Genomic DNA, 27,150 nt, shown 5'->3' on the forward strand with positions numbered 1-27,150 from the left:
TTTTTCCCCTTGAAATATGCCGTATAATCTATTTTCGTAATAAATATACATGTAAGGAGAGAAGGGAGAAGCCTAAGTGATATTTACATTCACCTGGAACTACCTAATTTATAATGTATTGTCTAGATTTCCTGCCAATCATATCAGTGCTACACAAAGCTGTTTCAAGATTTAACATTGGTAGCTCTGATTATATATCTCCTAAGTAGGCCTCTAATCTATTTTTGTAATAAATATACCCGTAAGGAGGGAAGGGAGAACCCTAAATGATATTTACATTCACCTGGAACTACCAAATTTATAATGTATTGTCTAGATTTCCTGCCAATCATATCAGTGCTAGACTTAGCTGTTTCAAGAAGTAATATTGGTAACTCTGAATAACCCCTAAAGCAGGCCTCTAGGCTAGCTGGCCTGGCAACTGCGTTATCAGTGTAGTCTCATCTTCCGAAGTGAGAGGACGTATGTTTCATCTTGCTGACTTCAAGGCCTTTTTTCACCCCCATGCAAATGGCTCTGTGACCTTTACCCCCTACTAAACCTCGTGTGGAAAGAGGTAAAGGGCTGACAATTGATAAAAGAGTGACTACGATCTTTCTATTGAGTAAAACAGTGCAAGTGGAATTGTAAATAATGTGTAAACAGCAAGTGAAAGTAATGAATGTAAATATACGTGAACAATGGAAAATAGTTTTATAAGTTATTTCAAGTGACAGTGCATAACACTGTAAATAAAATAGAAATGTAAATAACGTAAATAAAATAGAGAACGTAAATAGAAATGTAAATGAGTAGTATTATAAGAATACGAGTATATACCCTAGGAGTAATGAAAGTAAAAGTTTCACTCTAGCATGTCTGAATGCTATGAGTTATGAGAGTGAAGATGAAAGTGACATTCACTCTCAATGCCAGTATACAGGACGAGAAAGTGAATGCTACGTATTTTACTGAAAGAAATTGAATCCCTACAGTGACAATAAACTAATACTACTGAAGGAAACTTATGAATAAAGACTGTAGATATATATAAGTGTTATATAGTAATAGAAATATAAAGTGTGAGGGGTTTTATGAATAATAAATGACAGACTACCATGAGCGAACTAGTGCCAGTGCGACGATCAGACGCGCTCGTAATTTCCATTGCTTTCATAGTGTTTTTTTTTTTTGAGTATGGATCCCAAACTACTTGAAAATTGTAGAATAGTGTTTATAGTGTTTGTATCTGGCTGTGGTAATCATATTACGGGTTGTTGGGAAGTGTAAAGTGGAGACTTCGTTACCCTACTTCAGAGGTCTCCACAAGTCCTACGGTAACCGACGAAGGCTCAACAATCATTCCAGGAGAAAGCTGAAGGTATGTGCCATAAGCATATGTAATTTTATTATTCTAGGACTAATAACTGATTTTTGGCAAATATTTTTTGAGAGTCTGTCGGAGCCCAAATAACCCCGCGGCACACGCAAGTAATTGGTAAACAAGCCCGCGGTGTAGGGGTTAAGAAACACCAACATATTCACTTCATACGCAGGACAATACAACACCTCAATCAGAACACTATATTACAAGCCCCCCTCCTGACATCCACCTATCACAGGTGTCCTTGAACAGATACTCATATGATCGAATTCATCTAGCTAGCCTTTGAGCAGGAAATCACCCAGCCCTCCTCAGCTACCAGCTTAGATTTGGATTGAGTGGAATCACAGATCACACATGTCCAGCTTGTGCAATAAGCCCACACAACATAACACACATAATGAATCACTGTACAGCACATGCCACACTAAGAGTCAGATACAACATCAACGATGTAGGAAACTTATGGGACAACTCCATGGGCCAGTTGTTCATCTGCGGTCAACAAGTCTGCTCTATCAGATGGACCAGGATGGTGTACCAACAATAGCAACTTAAAGTTGTTTCGCTATCATGCTGCTGATTATTTTTAATCTATTTTCATTTATAACTGCTCGTAACCAAATAAATGATGCTTTGAAATCAAATTTTTTCTTTCTTTCTTTTTGCCACTTAATCATGAACCTAAAGCATGTCTCAAAGCTGCTGCATTTAATGGCACTTGCTTTGCCTCCACACACCCTCAACTCTGAGTGAGGAATGTCTGGGTGCTCTCTCATTAGCAAATGGGAAACCTTGTTCAGAAAATACAATTATGGAAGCAACATTCCTAGGGAAAGGCTACCATGATATTAACCAATATGAGATACAGTACTATAGTTTATAAATGCATGTGATAACATAATAATTGGAGCTCCTGTGGATCTGTGCTCATGAGATACAGGCAATCCTCATTTCAGATCATGAATGTGTTCCCTAATATCACAACTCTTTTCATACAACTAGTACTGTCAAGTGAGGAAAACTGGCAAATCTACTTTACAGGTGGCAAAAGAAGTCAATGGGCTATCTTTCAGTGATACACTGTAGACTTATCATCCAAGAAAACAGCAAAAACAGAGACTTATAACCAAAACTTATTATACACTGAATCTTAGTGCATTTGGAGGTACAGTACAGAGGATCCATGCCAACCTGAGTACAATCATGAGAAGAGGCATCTGACTAATAGCGACGACAGTGCACATGAAGAATAGTAAGATCATGAAGGGCATGATGGTATTGCAGGGGATGTAACAGGGGCCCGCTGTTGCCACAGGCACCACCGTTACTTCAGAGAAACCAGCAGCAGACACAGAGGAAGGGGATGATGGCGATGAAGATAATGATGCTGCTGCTGCTGACGATGACGATGATGAAGGTGATGATGAGTGGTGGTTGTTTCCTTCTCCCAAGATGCCTGTAAAAGAAGACCACATTTCATACCTTATGTAGGAACTTCGGGGCAACAAAGTAGGTAAGTAAATGTCAAATGATTAAATCCAAACCCTCCATAAATTCACTGTATTAATGATCTAAACTGTCTCATGAAAATGCTTCATATCTTCAACAGCAAATGTAAGGCAATAGTCTTTACCTGCAGGAAACAGTGGTTATACACCCTAAAACTGGAAAAAAAAGTGATTAATGAAGGCTATATTAAACCTCTCCAGTTAAAGAAATTTCTCCAAAGCTGTATAAACTGTTGGAGAAGCATGAATGATGTTAGAGATGCATCACTGCAGTGAAAGGGTTAATGTTATTGTTTCTCTCTGGTGGTCTAGTGGCACAATATTATACACCAGCTAGAGTGACACTCTTGCCTTATTCATATAGGCTAAATCTTCCACATCTATCTATATTATAATGATCTGATTTCTGTGTGTTTGTTGGTTTGTCCGTTTGTGACTGCAACACAAAACAAACAGTGCACTGTAGCACAACTTTTGTTAGAGTAAGGTACTGCTAAAATGTTCGAACATGAAGAATAAAACAACTTCCAGTCCATTTGAGCCACCGGTTCCCGAGTTGTGATTCATTTCTGGACTTTTAGTCAGTGATCTTCAGGTGGATTACTTTCTTTGTGGACACTGAAATTACCGTAACACAGCAGAAAGTACAGAACATAGTGCAATTTTTGTTATAGGAATGTACTGTTAAAATGCTAAATCAGGCCACCAGTTCCCAAGCTATGACTCATTTCTGGCCTTCTGACATTGAGTGGAAATGTCACCAAAGGCAGCCTTTAAGCGAATATGACTGGAGAATTTTTTTTTCTCATATGCTAGTCTCCTACCCTTTAACTTCACAGTATGACCACATGTTTTATGTTTAAGTCTTGCAACCATTTACACATTTAATTCAGCTTAGAAAGTGACTGGAGAAGTTAGATATAGCCCTTGATAACAACTCTGATGCCTTCACATGGTGGCACCAATGATACTGGGTTGCTTTAATGTTTGGTTCTACAAATGTCCCTCACCTTCCTCCTCATCCCTCAAAAAGAGAATGGTGGACTGCAGGAAAAGGGCAACTTCACCCTGCAGTCTTCTGAGTTCACATCCAGATAAGTAAGGGATCACTCAACAGCAACAACAATTAACCATTTTTCCAACAAGAGGTCTCTCTTAAGCTTAGTAAAATAATCAAGCTAAAACAAGAATAAAATAATGTATAAAATAAAAACAGCAAATCCATGAACTCATGAGTACAATGAGTGCAGTTACTTTGCTTGGAGTATGAAATGTATTCAGCATGACAAGGGCTGAAGTAAATGATAAAAGTTAAAAACAGCATATTTATGAACTTACAGGTACAATTAGTGAAGTTATTTTGCTTGGAGTATGATGTGCATCCGGCATGACAAGGACTGAAGTAGGTGAGGCCATTGTTGCCACACACAGGTTCAACCAGTGCTGAGGAACAAGAGCAGCCCGTGTTGCACCATGCTGTCAGGTTCACCTCAAAACTAGAGGATGAGTCCAGGGATGTAGATGCCATGGACCTGGGAGACAGTATGGAAATACACAGTTAATGAGACTGCTTTCTACCTGTCTATAGCCAGACACCAGTCCCAAAAGTGATCAAAAACAATTCACCTCCAAAACAACCTTGTCCTCCACTCAGGCTACTATCTGAATAAATGCTGCATTGTTTCCATCACTTAAATATAATCACATCCATGATTATAATAAAATTTTCTGCCACCCACAGAGAACAGAAAACCCTATGTACTCACGAATTGAAATAAGGGGAGGTTGTGCCAGCCATCTTGACATTATCACAGCCGAGCACAAAGAGGAGGCCATAGAAGCTGAGACCAATGAGATTGAAGACCATGACCATCTGTATGGCTCCTTTGGGGCGTAGGCTGAATCGTTTTAGGAGATATCCACCCAGAAATATCCCAATACATGCACCAGGGATGGCTATACCACCTGTAAGAACAAAATCACAGCACATCAAAGCACCTGCACTCAATTTTGACTAAAGCTTGTCTTGTCTTTTCCATTTATAAAAGCTTCAGCATGCTTGCATGCATCCACCTTGACCACCTAATGGTGGCCCTTCATGTTGCTCGATCTCTAGCAGCCTCTCTGTTCCACACATGGAATAAATTAAAGGTCAAGATGGACTACAGGCACTGCTCGCACAGTCCCCTCAGACAGGATGAAACGGAACTGCCCAACACCATTCTGGCCAAAAGTTGTGCTAATGGAGTCCACCCCACGCTTTCCTTCATGTCCAGCAATAGATAGGGGCAAAGTTTTCCGGCTGAAAGCCATTGCTAACGCCATCCCTTGAGTTACGGCAGGGTATGATGTGTGGTGTATAATGTGCACGTAGTGTAATGTACAGAGGACAGTTAAAGAAATATGCTTGGGAGACTATGCTGGCTGACTTCATGTGTTAGCAACATGCTAAAAAGGTCAGGAGTTAGTCCCAAAAGCTAGTGAAATGGAACCTCCAGCTCTTCCTCTCACCAGCTTTCACATCCTCTTCGAGAGTACTGTCCTGATCGGCTGGAGCTACAGCATACTCCATATATAGGCCATTATCATCATCATCCCAAACTCTTTTCTCTACCCGAGGATGGGGTGGGCATAACAAAACCAACATTCATCTATCCATCATCCAATCCTCTTTCGACCCATCAGGATCATAGAGGAACACACTGATTATAGTAGGTTCTTCACACTTCTCAGGCTGCAATGCAAAAAATTAATTCACACAAAGAATACATAAATGCAAACACAAAATTTAACTCCCTCAAATCAACCACTATTTAACTGTTACACTGTTCCTATACTAATATAACACATCATGTTATAAAACACTAGGGATTTACTTTCAGAACACATTGATCACAGACATTTACAACATTAAGCACTAATCTGCAAAGCTCAAAAAAACTTCCTTTTAAAAACCACACAAATGATTGTGTGGTAGGTGCGGGCACCGATCATCCACTCAATAGTGTAGCAGTACTCTGTCTTTAGGATAGCTCTACACTGAGTGGCAAACCAAATGATTTCCTGTAAACCAGGAAATCATTGATTATGCTGGGTGGTAACCTTATAACTAACCAATACATGTTCCCTATGTGACAACAAGTGGGTTGGTGGACGTTTAGTGCCCCTTCCTGGAAAACAACTAACTAAAAATACAAATAAGAAGCCTCGGACCAGGACTGAACAACAAGCGATGACTAAGGACCAAACAAAGGACATGGTACGGATTGTGACACGGAATGTAAGGGGTGCAAATGATGAGGTGAAAGAGAGAGAGAGAGAGAGAGAGAGAGATTGTCCAGGTGCTTGAGGGTGCAAAAGTGGATGTATGTGTTTTAACTGAAACTAAATGGAGAAGTGAGAGTGTGAAAGAATGGCAGTAAAGATGGGGTATATGCACGGGCGTGGGTGAGAATGAGAGGGCAAAGAAGGAGTGTGTATTGCTGTGCACAAGAGATGGATGGAGAATATAAGAGAGTATGGATCAGTTGGCTCAAGGATTGTGTGGGTACAACTGAAAGTTGGACTACAAAATTAATATGGGCGACTGTGTATGTGCCAATGCATGACCGTGCAAGCAGAGTGAAAGAAGAGTTATGGACAGATGTGGAAGCATGCATGGAAAAGTTTGAAAGGAATGAGAGAGTGTTTCTGATTGGAGATATGAATGGAAAAGCAGGGAATGTGAAGGTGGATGAAATAGTTGGTGAGTGGGGTATGCCTGCAGATGTGGATGAGAATGCTCTAGTGGACATTTGTGCCAGGAGAGGGTTGGTGATAGCCAATACCCTCTCCACACACAAAATTATCCACAGGTATATGTGGTGACTGATAAGAGTGGGTGGTGGACTGAATGAATGGATGGCAGTGATTGATTATGTGTGTGTGGATGATAGAATGAGAAGGTGTGCAATGGATCCAAGAACATATGGAGGTTGGGGGAGTGAGCTTTCTGACCACCATTTGGTGGTGGTAAAAGTCAAGGTTTAAATGAAATAGAGGAATAGAGGAAGGAAAGGACAGGAAGAAGAAGTTCATACAAGGAGGGTAGAAAGGCTGCAAGAGGATGGATAAAAGGCAGAATATAAGAGAGAAGTGGAGAAGCGATTGGGTAAATATGATTTGGAGCACATGGGGACATGGATGGTGTGAGCAAGATATTCACAGAAGAAATCTGTGCGGCATGTGAGATGGTGTGTGGGGTGAAGTTTTCTAAAGGGGGTGCAAGGAACAGCATGGTGGAATGAAGAGGTGAGACAGGCTGTGGCACAAAAGAAGAAAGCAGATAGTGAGTAGATGAGAAACAAGTGTGTGGTGAAAGCTGAGAGATGGAAGAGAGAGCTATATAAAGAGAGTAAGAGAGAGGTGAAAAGATTAGTAAGAGAGAGTAAGAAGAGCGTGGATGAGGAAGGATGTAAAGTGGAGGGAATGTAAGAAAATGTTCTGAAAAGAAGTAAAGAGAGTTAGACAGTGTTAAAGAAATCAGTCAGGGAGTGAAAGGTATAAATGGTAGATTACTAGTGGAGAAGGGGGAAAAAGTGGGAAGATGGAGAGAACACTTTAAGGAATTGCTGAGCATAGAGAATGAAAGTAATGTGAGTATAAGTGGCTGGAGAATGGCTGGGAGAAAGAGGGATGTGAGAAGAGAGGAAGAAATCAGTTGGATGGGAGTTGTGGAAGCAATGAAGAAAGTCAAAATGGGGAAAGCCCCAGGAATTGATGGAGTGTGTGGTGAAATGCTGACGCATGGGGAAGAGATAGTAGTAAAATGGATGTGGAAGATGTGCAGATTGGTCTGGGAGGAAGGTAAAGTCCCGGAGGATTGGAAGTCAGGTATAATTATTCCCCTGTACAAAGGAAATTGGGAAAAAGAAGTGTGTGGTAATCATTGGGGGTTCTGTCTTCTTAGCATAATGGGAAAAGTATATAGTAGGATACTTATTGACTGAGTTTGGTAAATAACAGGAGTTAGCTGCAGAAGAACAGGTAGGTTTTAGGAAGGGAAGAGTTTGTGTAGATCAGATATACATTCTTAGGTCTTTCGTGGAAATGCTTCTAGAGAAGGGAAAGAAGTTGTGTGCGGCCTTCATGGATTGGAGAAAGCATATGATGGGGTGAATAGACAAGGACTGTAGAAAGTATTAAGAATATATGGAGTAGATGGGAAGTTGTTGAATGCCATGAAGAGTATGTATGAGGGTGCTAAGGTTGCAGTGCGTGTGGATGGTGAACTCAGTGAATTTTTTTAATGTTGAAACAGGGATGTGTCATGTCCCCATGGTTAATCAATCTGTATACGGATGATGTTATAAAAAAGGTACAAGGTAGGACAGTGGATGTTGGAGCGACCCTAATGAGAGAGGGCAATGTGCAGAAACTCCCTGTACAGCTGTTTGCATATGATATTGTATTGTTAAGTGAAGACAAATGAGAACTGCAAGTCTTGGTGAATGAGTCTGGGAGTGTGTGTGTAAAAAAAGGAATCTAAGGGTGAATGTGGGGAAGAGTAAAGTTATGGTCTTCAAGAGAAGTGAAGCCACTGAATTTACAGTAATGCTGGATGAGGAGGAAATGAAAAATGTGAGTGCATTTAAGTACTTAGGTAGTGTGATGAGTAAGGATGGAAGTTTAAGGGGCAAAGTGCTTGAAAGTTATGACAGGGAAGAAAGGTTGCAGGTTCTTTTGAAAGCAGTGATAAGGGACAGAGAAGTAAGCACGGAAGTAAAAAAGTCACTGCATGACAGTATTATGATACCAACCCTAATGTAAGGAAATGAAGTTTGGGCCTTGTTGGAAGGACACAAGTCAAGAGCGAGAGCAGTGGAAATGAGTTATTTGAAAGGGGCATGTGCAGTTACATGGAAAGACAGACTGACAAATGAGGAAGTGAAGGTTATGGTGTGGATGTGGATGTGATAGAAAGTGTCAGGAGAAATACACTGAGGTGGTTTGGGCACGTGGAGAGGATGGAGAGAGAGAGAGAGAGAGAGAGAGAGACACTAATGAGAGGAGTGTATGTGAGTAAGGTGGAGGGGGGGAGAGGAAGGGGGAGGTTGAGGATGAGATGGAGGGATGGAATGGAGAGGTATATGAGACACGAGGTGTGAGCTGGGAACAGGGCAGTGAAATGGCGCTGGACAGGGCAACGTGGAGGCGATATGTCTGTGGCCACCTCTTGCAGGAATGAGGCACATGGTAACAGACAGACAGACATTACTCAAACAACATCAGTGTGTTGGTATTATTTATCAACTATGGACCAACCTATTTCCTGCACAATGCAGAAGATAGTACAAGGCATGAGAGAGGGAGAACTCCACTCCTTTCATGTATGTGCAGGGATGCTATGACCATCGCAACCAACACTTGTGTTGCACAATATACTGTTCTTCTTATGACAAGCAAAGGAGCCATTGATGCTATATTCATTGACAGATACAGAAAAAATGTGTAGGAGAGAAAAGGGAGTTGTATTTTCTTTTTGTTGATTCAGAAAAGGACTTCAACAGAGCCCCTAGGGAAGTGGTGAAGTGGGCAATGAGAAACCCTGAGATGAAGGAGTGGCTGGTTAGAGTGGTTATGGTTATGTATGTGCATGCTCACACCCATGTGAAAGTGAATCAAGATTTGAATGATGAATAATCTGTGATTGTTGACATGCATCAGGGATCAGTCTTGAGCCCTTTCATGTTTGTCAAGGTGCTTGATGCTCTCTCATGTGACTTCAGAAATGGACTTCCATGAGATAATGTATGCTGATGACTTGGTGTTGATTGCAGAGAATGAAAGGGAAGCAAGGAAAAGATTTAGGAAGAGGAGTGATGGAATAGGGCACAAGGGTCTGAGAGTAAATGCCGATAAAACAAAGGCGATGATATCTAGGACTGGTGGTGGTACTGACAAAGCAGGAATGTGGCCATAATAAGTGTGCCACAAGGATGTGGGAAGTAACTCCATTTTGTGCACTGTTTCAGATAAGTGGGTGCATAAAAAGTAGTGGTTTTAGAGGTAGGCTGTGATGCTGATTTCATGTGAGGTGTGTCACGGAGAGCATGTTGAGACTGACAGCTGTGAAAGGATTAGCCTTGCTGGAGAGTCTCTTGAGTGTGTGGAAGAGTTCTGTTATTTAGGGGACATGTTATGTGCTCTTTGGCTAAAGTAAGGAGTGGCTGGAGGAAGTTCAGAGCTGATGCCTCTCCTAACACTGGGAGGGCTCTCCCTCCATGCTAAGGGATCCTTCTATGCAGCATGTGTTAGGAATGTAATGCTGTACAGTAGTGAGACTTGGGCACTGAATGAAGGGCATATCTGAAGGCTCAAACATACAGAAATGACAATGATTAGATTGATGTGTAGTGCATCCTTGAATGCAAGGCCTAGGAGGACTACGACTATGACTGAAGAGTTGAGAGGAATGACAGGATTTGAATGCATACGTGTTATGATGAGGAAGGGTAGACTGTGATGGTCTGTGCATGGTGCATGGATCAAGAATGACAATTAGGCGCAGAAGGTGAGAAATGTGGATGTTGAAGGTTGGGTTGCGAAGAAAAAAAAAAAAAAAAAAATCAATGTCACTCAGTGTGACTTCAGGGATAAGGGACTGAACAGAAGGGTTACCAGAGATTTAGCAGCATGGAGAGCCGACATTAGGTGATCAAGACTGATGCATGCAAGCATGTTAATGACTTTATGAGGTCTGTCCAAAATGAAACCAAACTATTTAAATAGTGCACCACATGGCAGCTGTATCGCCATCGCAATAGGAGTGCTGAGTAGCAGCGACTTTGAGTTTTAGTCTAACACTAGCTGCAACAAGCCACATCACTTAGTCATCAAGGTACATGCACTTAAGTGAAGATGTGTTTAGTGCACCTGACAAATCTTCTTCTTTCTGTCATTTGAAATCAGTGACCATTCAGGACAGACATCAACTTTAAGGGGAAAAAAAGAAAAAAAAAGTCTGCAGGGGCCAAATCCGGAGAGTGGGGCGGCTGGGGGACAAAAGTCGTCTTGTGCTTTGCCAAAAAGTCACAGATAAGGAGCAGCATGTGAGAATGAGCTCTGTCATGAAGCATCCTGGTTTTGTTTGTCTACGCCTTAGGCCTCTTCTTTTGCACTGCCTCCCTCAAACATTTCATGAAATACAAGAAAAATTCTTTTTTGACTGTCTGACCACAAGGAACAAACTCATGATGAACAATGCCTTTCCAATAAAAAAAGAAAGGCAACATCAGCTTCACATTTGGGCAATTCTGACGTGCTATTTTTGTTGCAGTGACAGTGTTCTAACCCAGTGCGATGACTGCCCTACTGTTTCGACATCATAGCAAAACACCCACGTTTCATCACCTGTTACTACATTTTTCAGGAAGAAAGTTTTTCCCAATCTGAAACAGAATTTCATGCAAACATGTTGCTCCTCAATATCCTTCATTGTTCAATTTGCAGCAAATTGCCATGTGCACTAAACACACACTCACTCTCGCACTTGTACCCTGATGACTAAGTGATGTGGCATGATGCGGTTGCTGTTAGACTACAGCTCAAAGTTGCCAGTATACAACACTCCCATCCCAATCACAATATGGCTGCTAACTGGTATGCTATTTTTAAAAATTGGTTTCTTTTTGGACAGACATTGTAAATGAAACAGAACAAAACAAAATGAGCTTGAAATTTAATTATCTGGAAGTTCAAAACTGGCTAACTGTATTAGTTCCCAAAAGTCATTGAAAAATGTTAGGAAAAATGAACCAGAGAGGTGTACAGTAATACGACATGTACCGTAGTATATAAGTCAATTGGAAAATAAGGTTAGCCCTTTCAGTCAGATGATAAACTGTAAATCAGAATTTACTCTTCTTAGATTGACTCTATCAGATACTGTAGGTATAAGTGAAGCTACAGAATGTGGTGAAATTTTTTTGGCCTATCTGATGGAGCCAGGATTCCATAGGCTTAAATGATGGGTGAATGGAAGTGTGGTCCACTGAACTGCCTTGCCCACAAACTCCCAAAAGTTGCCAATTCTCACCAAATAGCTTATTTGAATACAATAAAAGTCGGTCAACTAAACTACTTTGTTTTATATGCTTTAAGTATCACTGTAGTTACAAGTAAAATATTATTAACATATTTATTCACTACAGTGAGGAAAAGGTGCTTGATTATGATAAATGAAATCACCAAAGTATGTTAGCATACCGTCTCATTTAAGGGACCAACCATATTCTTAGCTCAGTCCAACAATGTTCATGCTCTCATTATTTGAATAAAATGAAAAATTCATATCCTTTTATCTATAGTATAAAGGAAACTAATATACAGTAACGTAATTTGACAGCAAGATGTTAGCAGACCTAAGGTGAAGATTGTATACAATGACACGTTCGTCCCACGACTGAGGGACTTTCAGGATGACGTCTGCTACCTAGCTGGCATGGAAACATTAGCATACCGTCTCATTTCTGCAACAAATATTTTTTCTTAGCCCAAACACCAATTAATCACTCTGACTCACATTCTTTCCTTACTATTTCAATACTGTACGTGAAAAATTTACATTCATATACCTATCTACAAAAGTAATATAAAGCTGGTTGAATGCAAAACATAGGTACAGATCAATTTAAGATCGTCTGCACCGATCTCAGGCACCATGATTTAGGTTTATTCAGCACCTGTGATTTCGGAGAGCGGTTTCATCTTCTCATGTTTTTGGTTTTGAAAATACTACTTTTTTCATAGGTACCATTCAGTAGATTCACTTTAGCATTTGCCAGACGCAGCATTAAGCTGTTTGAAAACCACATGACAGGCATTTCAAAATTAACATGCAGCAAAACATGTAATATTATGTGATGAATGCTATCGAATCACTTCTCATTTTATGTACAGTATGAGAGAATGGGAATACGGTGTAGGTATATGTGCGGGAGTCAGTGAGAATGAGAGGGCAAGAGAGGGAGTATGTCTGATGATAAGCAAGAAGTGGAAGGAGAATATAAGAGAGTATGGAACAGTGGGTGCAAGGATTGTATGGGTGAGGATGAAAGTAGGTATACAAGCATGGGCGATTGTATGTGTGTATGCTCCAACAGAGGATCGAGTGGCAAGAGTGAAAGATGAGTTTTGGGCGAGAGTAGAAGCATGTATGGACAAGTTTGAGAGAAGCGAGAGAGTGCTGTTGATTGGAGACATGAATGGCAAAGTTGGGAATGTACGAGTGGATGGAGTGGTTGGTCAGTGGGGTGTGCCAGCTGAAGTATATGGGAATGGTAGTGCTTTGGTGGACATCTGTGCTGGTAAGGGGTTGGCAATAGCCAACACCTACTTTCGTCATAAGATGATCTGCCGGTATACATGGAGAGTAATGAGGAGGATGGATTGTGAACTTGTTGAACGAAAGGCAATGATAGACTACGTGTGTGTGGATGAGCGAATGAGAAGACAAGTGTTGGATGCAAGAGTGTGGAGAGGGTGGGGGAATGGAGTCTCGGACCATCACTTAGTGATGCCCAAGGTAGAGCTGCAAAGAAAGTGGTTGAGGAGGCGAAGGGGAAGACAGGAGGAAGCAGCTCCTGTGAGAAGAGTGGAGAAATTGCAAGATAGTGAGAAAAGGACAGAGTATAAGAGCATAGTGGAAGAAAGATTGCGAAGGTATGAGCTAGAGCAGATGGAAGGGGTGGAAGACGTATGTAAGATATTCACGGAAGAGATAAGCACAGCGTGTGAGGCGGTTTGTGGAGTGAGGAGGAGATGCAAGGGTGTGCAAGGGACAGCATGGTGGAATGATGAGGTGAAACGAGCTGTGGAACAAAAGAAGAAGGCATATGGCGAATGGTTGGCGAGTAGAGGTAGGGGAGAAGATGAGAGAGAGAAGAGAGAGGTATATGTGAGCAGGAGAAGGGAGGTTAAGAGACTGGTGAAGGAGAGTAAAAAGAAAGTGGATGAGGAGTTTGGGAGGAATCTGAGTGTGAAATGGAGGGAGAGTAAGAAATTGTTTTGGAAGGAGGTAAAGAAAGTAAGGCAGTGTGAAAGGGGAAATAGTAGGGGAGTGAAAGATAGGAATAATAGATTGTTGGTGGAGAAGAGAGAGAAATTGAGGAGATGGAAGGAGCACTTTGAGGATTTGTTGAATGTAGAGAGTGAGAGCAGTGTGAGTATAAGTGGTTGGGGAATGGCTGGGAGAAGAAGAGATGAGAGGAGGGAGGAAGAGATCAGTAGGTCGAAGTAGTGGAAGCGATGAAGAAGATTAAGCTGGGAAAGGCCCCAGGAATTGATGGAGTGTGTGGTGAAATGCTTAGGTATGGGGGTGAGATTGTAGTGGAGTGGATATGGAAGTTGTGTAGATTGGCTTGGGAAGAGGGAAGGGTTCCAGAGGACTGGAAATTAGGTATAATTGTTCCTCTGTACAAAGGAAAAGGGGAGAGAGAAGTATGTGGTAACCATAGGGGTATTTGCCTTCTTAGTGTGACTGGTAAAATATATGGTAGAATACTCATTGATAGGGTTAGGCATATGACAGAGGAGCTAGTTGGAGAAGAACAAGGGGGATTTAGGAAGGGAAAAGGGTGTATAGATCAGATATTTGTTCTAAGATGTTTAGTGGAGAAGTATCTAGAGAAGGGAAGGAAAGTGTATGCTGCCTTCATGGACTTGGAGAAAGCTTATGACAGAATAGATAGGCAAGGTATGTGGAAGGTATTAAGAATATATGGAGTGGAGGGGAAATTGTTGAGTGCTGTGAAGAGTATGTACGAGGGAGCTAGGGCTACGGTGCGAGTGGATGGTGAGCTGAGTGAGTTCTTTGATCTCAGTGTGGGACTGAAACAGGGGTGTGTAATATCTCCATGGCTGTTTAATATATATATGGATGGGGTTGTAAAGGAGGTACAAGGTAGGGCAGTGGATGTGGGGGTGGCCCTAATGAATGAGGGTGAGATTTGGAAGCTTCCGGTGTTGCTGTTTGCTGATGATACAGTATTGTTGAGTGAAGATGAATGGGAGTTGCAAGGTTTAGTGAATGAATTTGGGACAGTGTGTAGGAGGAGGAAACTGAAAGTTAATGTAAACAAGAGTAAAGTTATGGTGTTTGAGAGGAATGAAGTCACAGAGTGTGCAGTGACGTTGGATGGTGAGGATATGGAGAATGTGAGTGCATTCAAGTACTTGGGTAGTGTGATGAGTAAGGATGGAACTTTGGGGGATGAAGTACGTGAAAGGGTACAGCAGGGAAGAAAGGTTGTTGGTACACTGAAAGCAGTGATGAGGAATAGGGAGGTGAGTATGGAAGTTAAGAAGTCACTGCATGATGGTATTGTGATCCCTACCCTGACGTATGGAAGCGAGGCGTGGACACTGCAAGAGGGGAACAAGTCAAGAGTGAGAGCAGTGGAAATGAGTTACTTGAGAGGAGCATGTGGAGTGACGTGGAGGGACAGGTTGACGAATGAAGAAGTGAAGGAACGTTGTGGGGTAGATGTGGATGTGGTTGAAAAGATTAGGAGAAATACACTGAGGTGGTTTGGACATGTGGAGAGAATGGAGAATGAAAGACTGACTAAGAGGGTGTATATAGGTGAGGTGGAGGGAGGGAGAGGGAGGAGTAGACCGAGGATGAGGTGGAGGGATGGAGTTGAGAAGTATATGAGGGAGGGGGGGGTGAGTTGGGGGGAGGGGAGTCAAATGGTGGGTGACAGAGTGACTTGGAGGCGTTTTGTCTGCGGCCACCCTTTGCGGGATTAGGGCGTCGGGCTATAGATAGATAGATAGAGATTTTAGTAACTGTTCTGCAATGTTTTTCTTAGAAACTCATGTCTAGAAAACTGGCATAATAACTAATGATTACATTACTGCAAAATTAAAGCATTGGTCACTAATAATTAACATGGAAGGGATTTTAGAAATTATGCATCTGTGAGAGCCAGGAAAAGGTGACCGACTTCAGTTGTTTTATCAATTTAGCATTGGCAACTTTTGAGAGTTTGTGGCCAAGGCAACTGGACAAACTTGGGCTGTCAAGATGTTGCTACTCCTCACCCTGCCCTAGGGTGGAATAGGTGGTCTGGATGATGATGATGATGATACTCTTCCTGCTTCCCAGTGACTGTTCTACCTGAGGACAGACTTCTGAACTGATGGAGTGATTCAGCATTCATTAACCCCTTCAGTGGGAGTACTTTCCTAAGTTAAAGAAAATCACCTGGAAGCTGCAAGAATACAGTACTCTAAAAAATACAGTACATCATCCGTTTCCATGCATCCGTCATCCATTTCTTTGGTGCCCCAACAGCAGTGCAGGGACCCAGGATTAGGCCACTTATTCCCAACATTTAAGTCAGTTTCTTTCCCCTGAACAGCATTATGTGAGCAACAAGCCCCAACCATTCCTCGCATATAACCATTACAAGCCACATCCAGTTGGAATGCTGTACTTTGTGTTTGTTGATTCAGAGAAGGCCTTTAACCAATTCTCTAAGGAGGTGATTAAGTGGACAATGAGAATGAGAAAGTCTGGAACTGAGGAGTGGCAGGTTAGAGTGGCTATGGTTATGTATGTGGGTGCTCACACCCAGGTGAGAGTGAATGCAGATTTCAGTGACAAGTTCCATGAATGTTGGTAAGCATCAGAGGTCAGTCTTGAGCCCCTTACTGTAGTAGTAGTAGTAGTTGTTCCCTAGGCAGTGTGGCTGAACAGCCCCGAGTCCCTTAGGAAGGCCATGGCCGAGACCAGGCTTTCCCACAAAGCTCTCAAAGAGTGTATGTTGTGTTGTTGGCATAGGTGATTGTGTGCAATGCAGTCTTCCATAATGTGCTTAATAGTATGGGGTGCTTTGTTGCATCCTGGACAGGCATCAGCGACAGAGTCATCCAGCCTCTTCTGGTAGCTTAAGAGGGCTGGATGGTGCCTGCATCTGAGCCTGGCGAGGTGGACCCTGTCCTCACGAGGAAGATGTGATTCAGAAGGGTGGATGTCAGGAGACCGTGCATGCAGCTGTGTGTTATCTTTAAGTGACTGAATGGAGCGGTGAGTGATCTGAATGTGGATATGCTTCTGGAAGCTGGTCTGAGGTGGGTGAGGGGGGAGAGATGACAGTATTTGTGTATGGTATCATATGCTTGGTGTTGTTCTGATGTTCCTTGGTGTGGGTGGATGAGCTGCCATGTAATATAGTGGATGTTGTGGGTTTGTGGAGGCTGCAGCAAGAAACTGGGTGCCTCTCATGTCTAGGTGATCCTTGACTTTGAGGACTTTAGTTTCTTGATGCAGGTGGTCTGTGGGTGTAGTAGCTGTGCAGCCTGTGATAATTTTTAGGGCCTTGTTCTGTATGGTCTGTAGAGTGTTATAGTGTGTTTTGGTGAGGTTAGAAGCCCAGGCAGGGCTTGCATAAGTCATCACTGAATGTATGTATTGTTTGTATACTGTGGTGGTGGTTTCTTTGTTGTGTCCAAATGTTGTATGGGCAAGTGACCTCAAAGCACTGAGTCTTGGTGTTATTTTATTTTTAATGTTTGTGATGTGTTGTTTAAATGACACTGATGTATTGTATGTTACACCAAAGATTTTGTGTGTGTGTGTGTGTGTGTGTGTGTGTGTGTGTGTGTGTGTGTGTGTGTGTGTGTGTGTGTGTGTGTGTGTGTGTGTGGTAGGGGAGTGTTGTTTATGGTGAGGTGTGGGATGTGACTGTTCTGCTGTCCAGTTTGTGGGAAGGGTCACTGTAGATTTGGTTGGGGCTATTTTGAGCCTGTTTGTGGTGAACCATTCATGTAGTGTGTTGAGGTAAGGTTGAATGATGTGTGCAGCTGTGTTTGCGTTTTGGTGCGTACATGTAAGTGTTATATCATCTGTAAGGAAGCTATGTGTATCTGTGGTGTGTGGGGTGTGGGTATGTCATGCATATATAGGTTGAAGAGTGTAGGACAAAACAGATCCTTGGAGGAAGCCGTTTGTGAAGTTTCTGATGTTAGAAGACTGACCAGCAAATGTTACATATGCACATCTGCCTGCTAAGTAGTTTGCCAGCCATCTTTTTGTGTTATTGCACATGTTTGTGTTGAGTATTTTGTTTGTGAGGTTGTGGTGGGGGATGGCATCAAAAGCTTTGCTAATGTCTAGTGTGATTGGGAGTGTTCTGTGTGGCAGCCTAGCTGAATTCATGCCACTGAATACTCTCTGTGTAAGGTCTGTAAGAAGGGCCCCTTACTATCTGCCATGGTGCTTAAAGTTCTTTCACAGGACTTCAGAAATGGAGTCCCATGGGAGATATTGCATGCTAATTACCTGGTGTTGACTGCAGAGAATGAGTGGGAGGCGGAGGAAAGATTTAGGAAGTGGAGAGAAGGAATGGGGCACAAAGGCTTGAGAGTAAATGTGGAAAAACAAAAATAAAATAATGATCCCTAGAACTAGTGGTTGCACTGTTAGAGCAGACGGAGTGTGGATACACACAGTCTGCTAAAGGGGTGTGGGAAAGTAACTAGCTACATCTTGTGTAATGTTTGTGACAAGGGGGTGCATAAGAGATGTAGCAGTACTAGAGGCATGCTATGAAATATTATTGATTTCATGTGTGCAGTGTGTTGCAGAGAGAGTATGTAGACTGACAGGTGTGGAAGGATTGAGTCTCCTGAGTGTGTGAAGGAGTTTTGTTAGTTGGGGGATATGTTGCATGCTGGAGGTGGGGCTGGGGCTAGCTCTGTGATTAGGGTAAGGAGTGGTTGGAGGAAGTTCATGGAGCTGTTACCTATCATGCCATTAAGAGGGCTCTCTCTCCATGTTAAGGGATCCTTGTATGTGGCATGTGTCAGAAGTGTAATGCCGTATAGTGGTGAGACCTGGGCAGTAATGGAAGAGAACATTCGTAAGCTCAAATGGACTCAAATTACAATGATTAGATGGATGTGTAGTGTGCCCTTGAATGTGGGGCCTGAGGGGCTTGGATTGTGATTGAAGAGATGATAGGAAGGATGGGACTTCAATGCACTGGTGTTGTGATAAGAGGGAGTATATTGAGATAGGCTGGGGTGCAGAAGATGAGAGGTGTGAATGTCGAGGGTAAGGGTGGGGGGGGGGGGGGAAAAAAAAAAAAAAAAAAAAAAAAAGGACCTAGGTCAAAGTCATAGAACGTGACCTCAGGGTTAAGGAACTGAATAGAGATCAATCAGTGTGGATGGCCGCTATCAGATGACCAAGGCTGATGCAAGCCTGGTGGTGGAGCTATTATAAACCATAAACTAAAAACTACCTAGCATCTGTTTAGCTGAATGGTTACCTTTCATTTCATTAAATAGTTTCCTGAAATACAGAAAGCATTTGGCTTCTCACTCAGTATAGAGTCACTTCAAGGTAACACTGCATGAAGTGAGCTGCTAGTGGGTTCCTCCACCTAACACATCTGATTCAATATGTTTATGATTAGAATTCAAGTCTTTGCTTTATGATTAGAATTCAAGTCTTTGCCATTTTTACCTGTGAAAATTGAAGCTTGCACATTGGACAGGAAAAACTGGGTCTCGAGGTACTTTGGGAGGAAGACAATGAAGCCGGACACAATCATGAGCTCCATGCATGCCCCCAGGCAGGTCATCACATAGATTGGGTTCAACAATAACTTGAGCATGGACAGTGGAATGTCTGTGGGAGCAGAGTTAAAACATAATCAACCATTTCACTGTATTTTATGTACAATCCAAAAAATGTAAAAATGGTAACAGTATGATACCACTCCTTCTGAGGTGTATGGGCCTGAGTCCAGAACATAAAAAGGGTAGGTGACCAGCCTATGCCTCTGGTGATATTACAATACACAGCTGGAAAAACTTTCAGCTGCCCCTTGGTGACTCAAGCTAACGCACACAGCATCTGATCTTCATCTGTACTGCTACATCTAATCCCATTTTACCCTTTGCGAAGTGTAGGTGCCAAGGACTGGGCTACCATAAGATAGGGGACTGGCCTACACACCCTGGTCACTTATTAGCAAGTCAGTATGGTTCTACCCTATTAGTTCACAATACTGTATATTAATTTTACATATCCAGTATATTATTGCATGCAGGCTGGGATAAGTCCTTCGCTTCTACAGCACTAAAGCATCTATTTCAGTTTATTCTTGCTATTACCAAATTTTTTTCCTTTGGCTTAGAGGGTATGCCACTGCTCAAATAAAAATGGTCAAGAACTCATTTTACCCACAATAAATAATACTGGTTTAGTACAACATAAAATTTCTATATCCTCTATTATACATCCATAATTTCCACGTCACACAAAGGAAAAACAACAGTGATATGAACAATAAGGCAGAAAACGAGAAAAGACATTTGTCTAGAGAAGGAACAAGAGACAAAACAGAAAACAGATAATAAATCAAAAGATGCATCAAAAGGTATGGAAAAGTAGTGGATAAGTAACTTGAAAGTCAACTACAATCACAACACAGAGCTAAAACTCAATGAAAAACCTAATTACCAAAATTTATATAAAAAAATGAAAGCCCTTTCAATCTTTCCTAGTTTTCTGGATCCCATCTCACCTCATCCTTAGGTAGGAAAAACAGTCACAATTACAATGATGAGGATGAAGATGTGCTCCACGAACACCATAAAACAACACCACGAAAAAACAGCCTATCTCATGTAACCCAGTTCATGATACAGGGACCTGAGGCTGGGTAAACGACAAGCCATCTCCCCTTGGTGGCATTATGTGTTTGGAAAACCTCCAGTCCCCTCTTGTGAATCAAAATCTATGTAAGGTCTTTATTTTGACGGGGAGGTCTAACTACTAGACCACTATCTCCAAAGACTGACCTCTGACATCCTTGCCATAGACCCGCTTGGTGGAGAGAGTGGAATGGCGAGAGCAGGTTGATGTCTGGCTCTTGGTACGCCGGTGCCCTTTGTGGAACTCTTTTGTCTTTTCCTCTAGCCGAACCTTCTCCTTCTCCTTCTGTACCAAGGAAGAGAAAAAGTGTGTGAGTGTAGATGAAGATGTAGTGTACACTAGTAAGCAATGGTTGTGCTCACCCCCTATCCCTGGCTGGAGGGAAGTCAAAGTTGGGATATCACATCTAATGAAAACACCTATTGTCTAGGATTAAACTAGTCATCTGTTTCTTTGCTTGATTGCATGAGAACAGTTTGCTATGACAGTTATTTATGCAGTCTAAAAAAGCTTCAAGCTACAACCAAGTGCTTTGTTTAATGTAAAACCCGGGCTATGACTTCCTTTCAATCAGGGACATGGGAAGAGGGTGTGAAGAAAGCATGGCTCATGACTAGTCAACCCTCACTTAAAGTCTATGATGTTTGCAGCCAAAATACTGTTTTTTGTTAAACAATATCAAGTGAGGCATGCTTGGGTCATGCTCAAAGGTAAACAGCATGCATGCATGCACTCACGCAAGCACGCAGTGAATGCGCGCGCGCGCACGCACACACACACACACACACACACACACACACACACACACACACACACACAGTTTCATTTTTCAATTAGTTCAACACCATATACAGTATGGAATATTTCGGCAATACTGTTCAAATAATTATCACAGCAATGTTATGAGAAAAATTACTCATAGTGACAAAGTTGTAAGAGTTAAAAACATCCCCGCTAATGAGAACTGCCTGTACAGATCACACACAAATGGAGTTGTATTTTCCTTGACTAAGGCAGCTTCCTAATCCTTGGTAATATATTTTTCACATTTCAAATCACTATTCTCTTGCACATATTTCATTTCTTCCCAATACCGACAAGGTCTGCATAAATACCACAGGTGAGAATACGGATGTATCATTAGCAGAAATAACCTCGTAAATAGGATCTATAGTTGTTTTAACCTAACTTCATCCAGATTTTTGTACTTTTGTAGCTTATTTCATGTACTTCAGTGGGAGAATAAGACAATACTTGGCTCTACATCCTTTCCACAGCACTTCTTCATGACCAGAACCATAATCTTGGGCTACTCCCCTGTTACAACCAAGTATAGTATTCAAAGGGGAGAGATGGTAATTGCGCCAAGATAGGGTAAATCGGGTATAGTAAGCCTCCTATGACAACAAGAATACAGGTCATGATTCTCACCTTAAGAGTCTTAGGGAACATGAAGAATGGAATGGATATGAAGATGAGTAGGAGGCCACACAGCAGGAATCCGCCCCACCACATCCCAATCCAACGCGGGTGCTTGTGGTCTAGAAAAAAAATACAATGGTGAGAATATAACATATTACTCATTCCTGAAGATATAAAGCATTAAGAAACATGGCATACTGGAATTATTCAGAATAACACAAATGACAGATAATATAGTAATTTAAGGATAAATAATAATACAGCATCAGGTATTGTATATTGCAATAAAGTCAATGACTACACATCTTTTTTCATAAAACATGCAGAATGCATACAGAAGACTTCTGATCAGAATTACTCAGGTAAGTATTGTTATCATGAAGCATTCAGCAGGAAAATGAAAATGGCATTATATACCATACCCAGGCATACTATATAAAAATCCCTGGGGATGGGGACAAAATTATCATTACCCACATAACTCACATGTAAAAAAGAACTAAAAGCATTGGGAATAAGAGGATGGAAACCATTCATCCATGTATAGTATTGGCAATGGATTATGGAGACCTGACTACCTTGTGTGGGTGCTGCAAGTAGCCTCTTACCTCCTACAGTACATGAGACGGTGGGGAGAGAGAGACTGTACCTGAGGTTTTTCTGATTATCAATTAAATGAAAGTTCTATGTTTTGTAATCATCCCATCACATGCTCTGGTGTTGTTGTTGTTGTTGTTGTTGTTGTTGTTGTTGTTGATGTTGTTGTTGTTGCTGCTGCTGCTGTTGTTGTCCAACCTGGGCCATTTGACTGAGCAGTCTCACTGACTGCAGGTAAGCAACTGCCCCTATGGAGTTGTCCTACAGGTTCCCTACACTGTTGATGTTGTGCTTGCATCTTAGTGTGGCATATGCTGTACAGAGCTCCATTATGTGTGTTATGCTGTGTGGGCGTGTTCTACAAGAGGGGCATGTGACATCTGTTTCCACCCAATTCAAATCTAAGTTGGTAGCTGGGGAGGGCTGGGTGATATCCTGCTCTAAACCTAGCTAGGTGAACTCGATCATCTCTGTTTAGCGACACCTCTGATGGGTGGATGTCAGGAGGTGGAGCTCGTTGTATGGTGTTATGACTGAGGTGTTGTACTGTGTAACACATGAAGTATGTATGTAGGTACATCTTCCACTGCTAGCACTGGAATGTATGGAAGTGGGATATTGTTGTAGAGGGTCTGATAATGTTTGTGTGGTGATTATTTTATGTGCCTATGTGTGTTGTGTGTGTCTGTCATGTAGTGACAGGAGTGTTTTGGACTGGCATAGGCTGCTGTATAGAGCTGTGTGCACCTCATATTAGGGTACTCTCTGACAGGGTGGACTTTAGTTTCCAAGTATAAGTGGGCTTTAAGAGTGGTTTTGGTGCAGCCAGTGGTGATGCACAGAGTGTTGTTCTGTGTAAGTTGTAAGATGTTTTAGCAGTAGTAGTTGTTCCCTAGGCAGTCTGGCCGAACAGCCCCAAGTCCCTATGGAAGGCCACGGCTGAGACCGGGTTTTCCCACAGGGCTCTCAAGGAGTGTATGTTGTGTTGCTGGAAGTGTAAGATGTTGTAGTGGGTAACAGATACAAAGGGAGCTCATAAGAGGGAGGCATAGGACATCACTAATCTAATGTATTGTTTGCAGAGTAAGGTGAGTGCTTCTTTTTGTTGGCCAAAGCCTGGTCTTGTCATTGCCCTGAATGCACTGAGTCTGGGGGTACACCACCTCTCGATGTCTTATACTTGGTCCTTGAAGATACGCCGGGTGTCGTATGTCACTCCAAGGATCTTAGTGGAGGGTGTGTGTGGCACACTTACACTATTAAGTGTGATTTACATTCATGTCTGCAGCAGGTGATGAGTGTGGTGGAAGTCTGTGTTGTGTTGAGGTAGTCCTGCTGCAGTGGACAGGCTGTGTCTGCAGTGTGGAATGCGGATGTTATGATGATGTAACTTTCATATCAGACAATGTTTGTGGGTGGCTGGGGTGTGGGAATATCACACATGTATAGGCTGAAGAGTGTGAGTAAGAGAAAGGAGCCCTGTGGCACTTCATTTGGAGAGCTCCATGTTTGTAATGACTTGCCCTGGAATGTAACATGTGCCTGTCTCCCAGATAAACAGCTAGGAAGGCAGCACATGGTATTGCTCTCCATGTTTGTGTTGTATATCCTGGTGATTAGTTTGTGTCGTGGGATAGCATCAAAGGCCTTACTGATCTCTACTGTTGTGAGAAGTGTGCGATATGTGGGTGTTGTGGAGTTGATGCCATCCGATGCGTGTGTGACTTTAGTCAGTAAGGTGTTTATACAGTGCAGTGCACTGTCTCTGTGTTGTGAAGGAGTAAGTGGAAAGTGGGGTGTAACTTTGTTGAGAAGGGAGGTATTTAGTTATTATTGATAGTGTGTTAAGTAGTGTTATGGGTCTGTACAAAGAAGGGAATGTAGGGTCTTTGTTTCATTTATGTATGGTGATGATTGTTCTATGTTTCCAAGTACTGGGAATGCTACAGTGTGCATATGAGTAGTTGCTGATGTCTGTGAGGACCTAGATGCTGTGTGGTTCAAAATGTTTCAGGTGGAGGCTGCAGATGTCATCTGGCTCTGCGCTTGCTGAGTTTTATATACTGTATGTATGTATATATATATATATATATATATATATATATATATATATATATATAACATACATACATACACAGTGTAGTGCTTTGAATCTGTGCTGTGAAGGAGTAAGAGGAAAATGGGGTGTGACACAGTAACCATGGCTCAGTGGGTTGGAGCGCTCTGACTGCAGGGTCGGAGGCTCAAATCCACCCAAGGGTTATTAGTGGACATCAGGAAGGGCATCCAGTCATAAAGTGCTACATGCTCCAAAACCAAAGTCCTCTACCTAGGTGCAACGCCTTAGCCCTTACAGTATTTAAAAACGGGGACACAGCGAAAAAATTAAAAAAATATACTGTATATATACAGTATATATTTATGTAATAATACATGTCTGTTTTGGAGTAAAGGAGGTTGCAATGTGGTTGCGTGGAAAGGATTACCTATGCTGTTTTTCTTTTCTTTTTTTCTTCTTTTTTAGTGTATGTTTGTGTTAAGTGACTTATGTTTGCATTGTGGTTAACAAGTATGTTGGCTTGTACTTTGTAGGATGGGATGTGTTGCGTGTTGGAGATGATGGTGCTGTGGGTTTTGGAAATGCATGTTTGTGATTTAGTGATACTGTTCAGTATTTTGAATATCCAAGAAGAGTCTGTGGAATGACTGTTGTGGTGCTATAAAGGCTTCCAGTTTTCCATTTATTAATAGTTTAATACTAATTTTGTTGTTATCTCATTGTATGGTTCCAGAGCCATGTGACTGTGTCTTGTGCATGTGGGAGAGGTCAGCTGTGTTTAAGCTTGTCTCAATGCTTTATGAGGGAGGCAGTCTCTGGTGTAAAATCTGGATAGTAATGCCTTCTGTTCCTTTGTGGAATGTGGTGCTGGTCTTGAGTAAGATGCTGCTGAACTTTCTACTGAGCCTGTTAATGTTGGTGATGGATGTGATGTTTAGCTTGTTGAAGTGCTGTTCTATTTCTTCAGTGAATCTGTCAAGTCTGCTTTGTTATAGTTTGTGTACATGAGGTGTGGTCACTCTAGCTTTACAACTATGATTTTATTGTGATAGTAGTAGGTGGGAGGGCGCTCACCATCCACTTACTCGATGTAGTGCTGCTCTTGGGTGCCTGCCCTTTCCTCTCTTCCTTCCTTCTTTTCTTTCCTTCCTTCTGTCTATGGGTGACTCCACACTCAGTGACAAGCCAAATGGTTTCCTGTGCACCAGGAAACCATTTACTATGCTGGGTGGTAACCATATAACCAAATTATAGCTCCTGGTGGTTTAGTGGGTAATTATGGCACTCCAATTGGACTGAACCTGTGCAGGTTTATATCCAGGGGGTTGTTGGGGTTTATTGCTCACGTAATGCCACTTGGGGATGAGTGAGGCTGGTCAGTCTCATCTTAAATGTCAGGACCAACTTGCCTAGCCCCGGGCTCCTATGGTCCTCATGGGGCAACACTGGATTAGATAATGAGTGAATGAATCAACCAATCAATTATTTTATTGTGGTAATGATGGGAAGATGATCTCTTGTGAGTTTGGGTTCTGTTAGCCAAGTGGTGTTGAGTGCAAGTTGTCTTGAGAGGAGGGGGTGCATTTTACCTGGTGTAGGATTTGGATGTATCATTAAGTGTGGCTGAGAATGTGTCAGGGGGAATGAAAATGATGAAAATGTTGATTTGGTTGTGACCAGATTTCACAGTAAGTGACTATAATTCTAAAACTGTTTCATTCTGGAAAAGTGTGGGAAATTGAGTTGAGATGAAGATGATGATGACAATAATTGGGACCTAAGTACTATAATGAACTGTCCAATCCTTAACTGCTCATCAAGGGCACTGGAGCCTAGGGTTAGGTAACTCAGTCATGATATTTAAGGCAAAAGTGCCCAGCCTTCAATGTCTTAAGTGGCACAAGGATTGTAATAAACTCCAACCATCCCTTGGATGTAAACCAATACATGTCTCATCTAATTGGAGTGCCTTAAACGAACAGACCACCAGGCATCACCTAATATACTACAATGAAACCTACAAAAATATTTCTTGAGAGTTTGGAGGCAATAAATGCCTTAATCCAAAATAACTGAGTGCAATATGTGATCTTGTGTTGGCCAAGTCAATTAAATAGCCAGACTTTTAAGCAGTGGTGAAATATAAGTACCCGCACTGTCTCTCACCTGCTGCCATGCCCGAGGTGTCAACAAAGAGTGTGTCAACATAGTAGGAGATGAGGTACGCACCAAGCAGAAACCCAAGCACCGGCCCGAAGGCAACCATGGTGTAGATGATACCTGTGATTGAAGAAATATAGCTGAGCACAAAATAAAAAGTAGTGTCATGCTAATTACCAGCAACAGAATAATGATACAGTACCAAAAGCACATACAGGTATACCCAAGTTTAATTATGCAATTGGTAGGTGCAAACCCATCGTTAGGCAGGGCATCAAATATCGGGGTAGATTAAACATGTAAAGTAATGGGATGCATTTTTCAGCCT

The 27,150-nt window shown here is 42.0% G+C and overlaps 1 protein-coding gene across 1 annotated transcript in view; it reads right to left on the minus strand.

Annotated features, from left to right (window-relative positions):
- The window catches only part of Oatp30B (Organic anion transporting polypeptide 30B), a 158,854-nt gene that overhangs the window by 93,803 nt on the left and 37,901 nt on the right, over positions 1–27,150 (minus strand). Inside the window, exons 7-13 of the mRNA XM_080272710.1 lie at positions 26,829–26,942; positions 22,016–22,125; positions 20,731–20,866; positions 19,388–19,552; positions 4,641–4,839; positions 4,213–4,406; positions 2,558–2,822 (exon numbers count right to left, since the gene is read on the minus strand). Of these exons, the coding sequence (XP_080128836.1) occupies positions 2,558–2,822; positions 4,213–4,406; positions 4,641–4,839; positions 19,388–19,552; positions 20,731–20,866; positions 22,016–22,125; positions 26,829–26,942 (1,183 nt within the window). The remainder of the gene's footprint in view (positions 1–2,557; positions 2,823–4,212; positions 4,407–4,640; positions 4,840–19,387; positions 19,553–20,730; positions 20,867–22,015; positions 22,126–26,828; positions 26,943–27,150) is intronic.

Source organism: Coenobita brevimanus, chromosome 51 (assembly GCF_032717465.1).
Source record: "Coenobita brevimanus isolate Jiangsu-jjx chromosome 51, ASM3271746v2, whole genome shotgun sequence".
In the NCBI taxonomy this organism is placed as follows: Eukaryota; Metazoa; Arthropoda; class Malacostraca; order Decapoda; family Coenobitidae; genus Coenobita; species Coenobita brevimanus.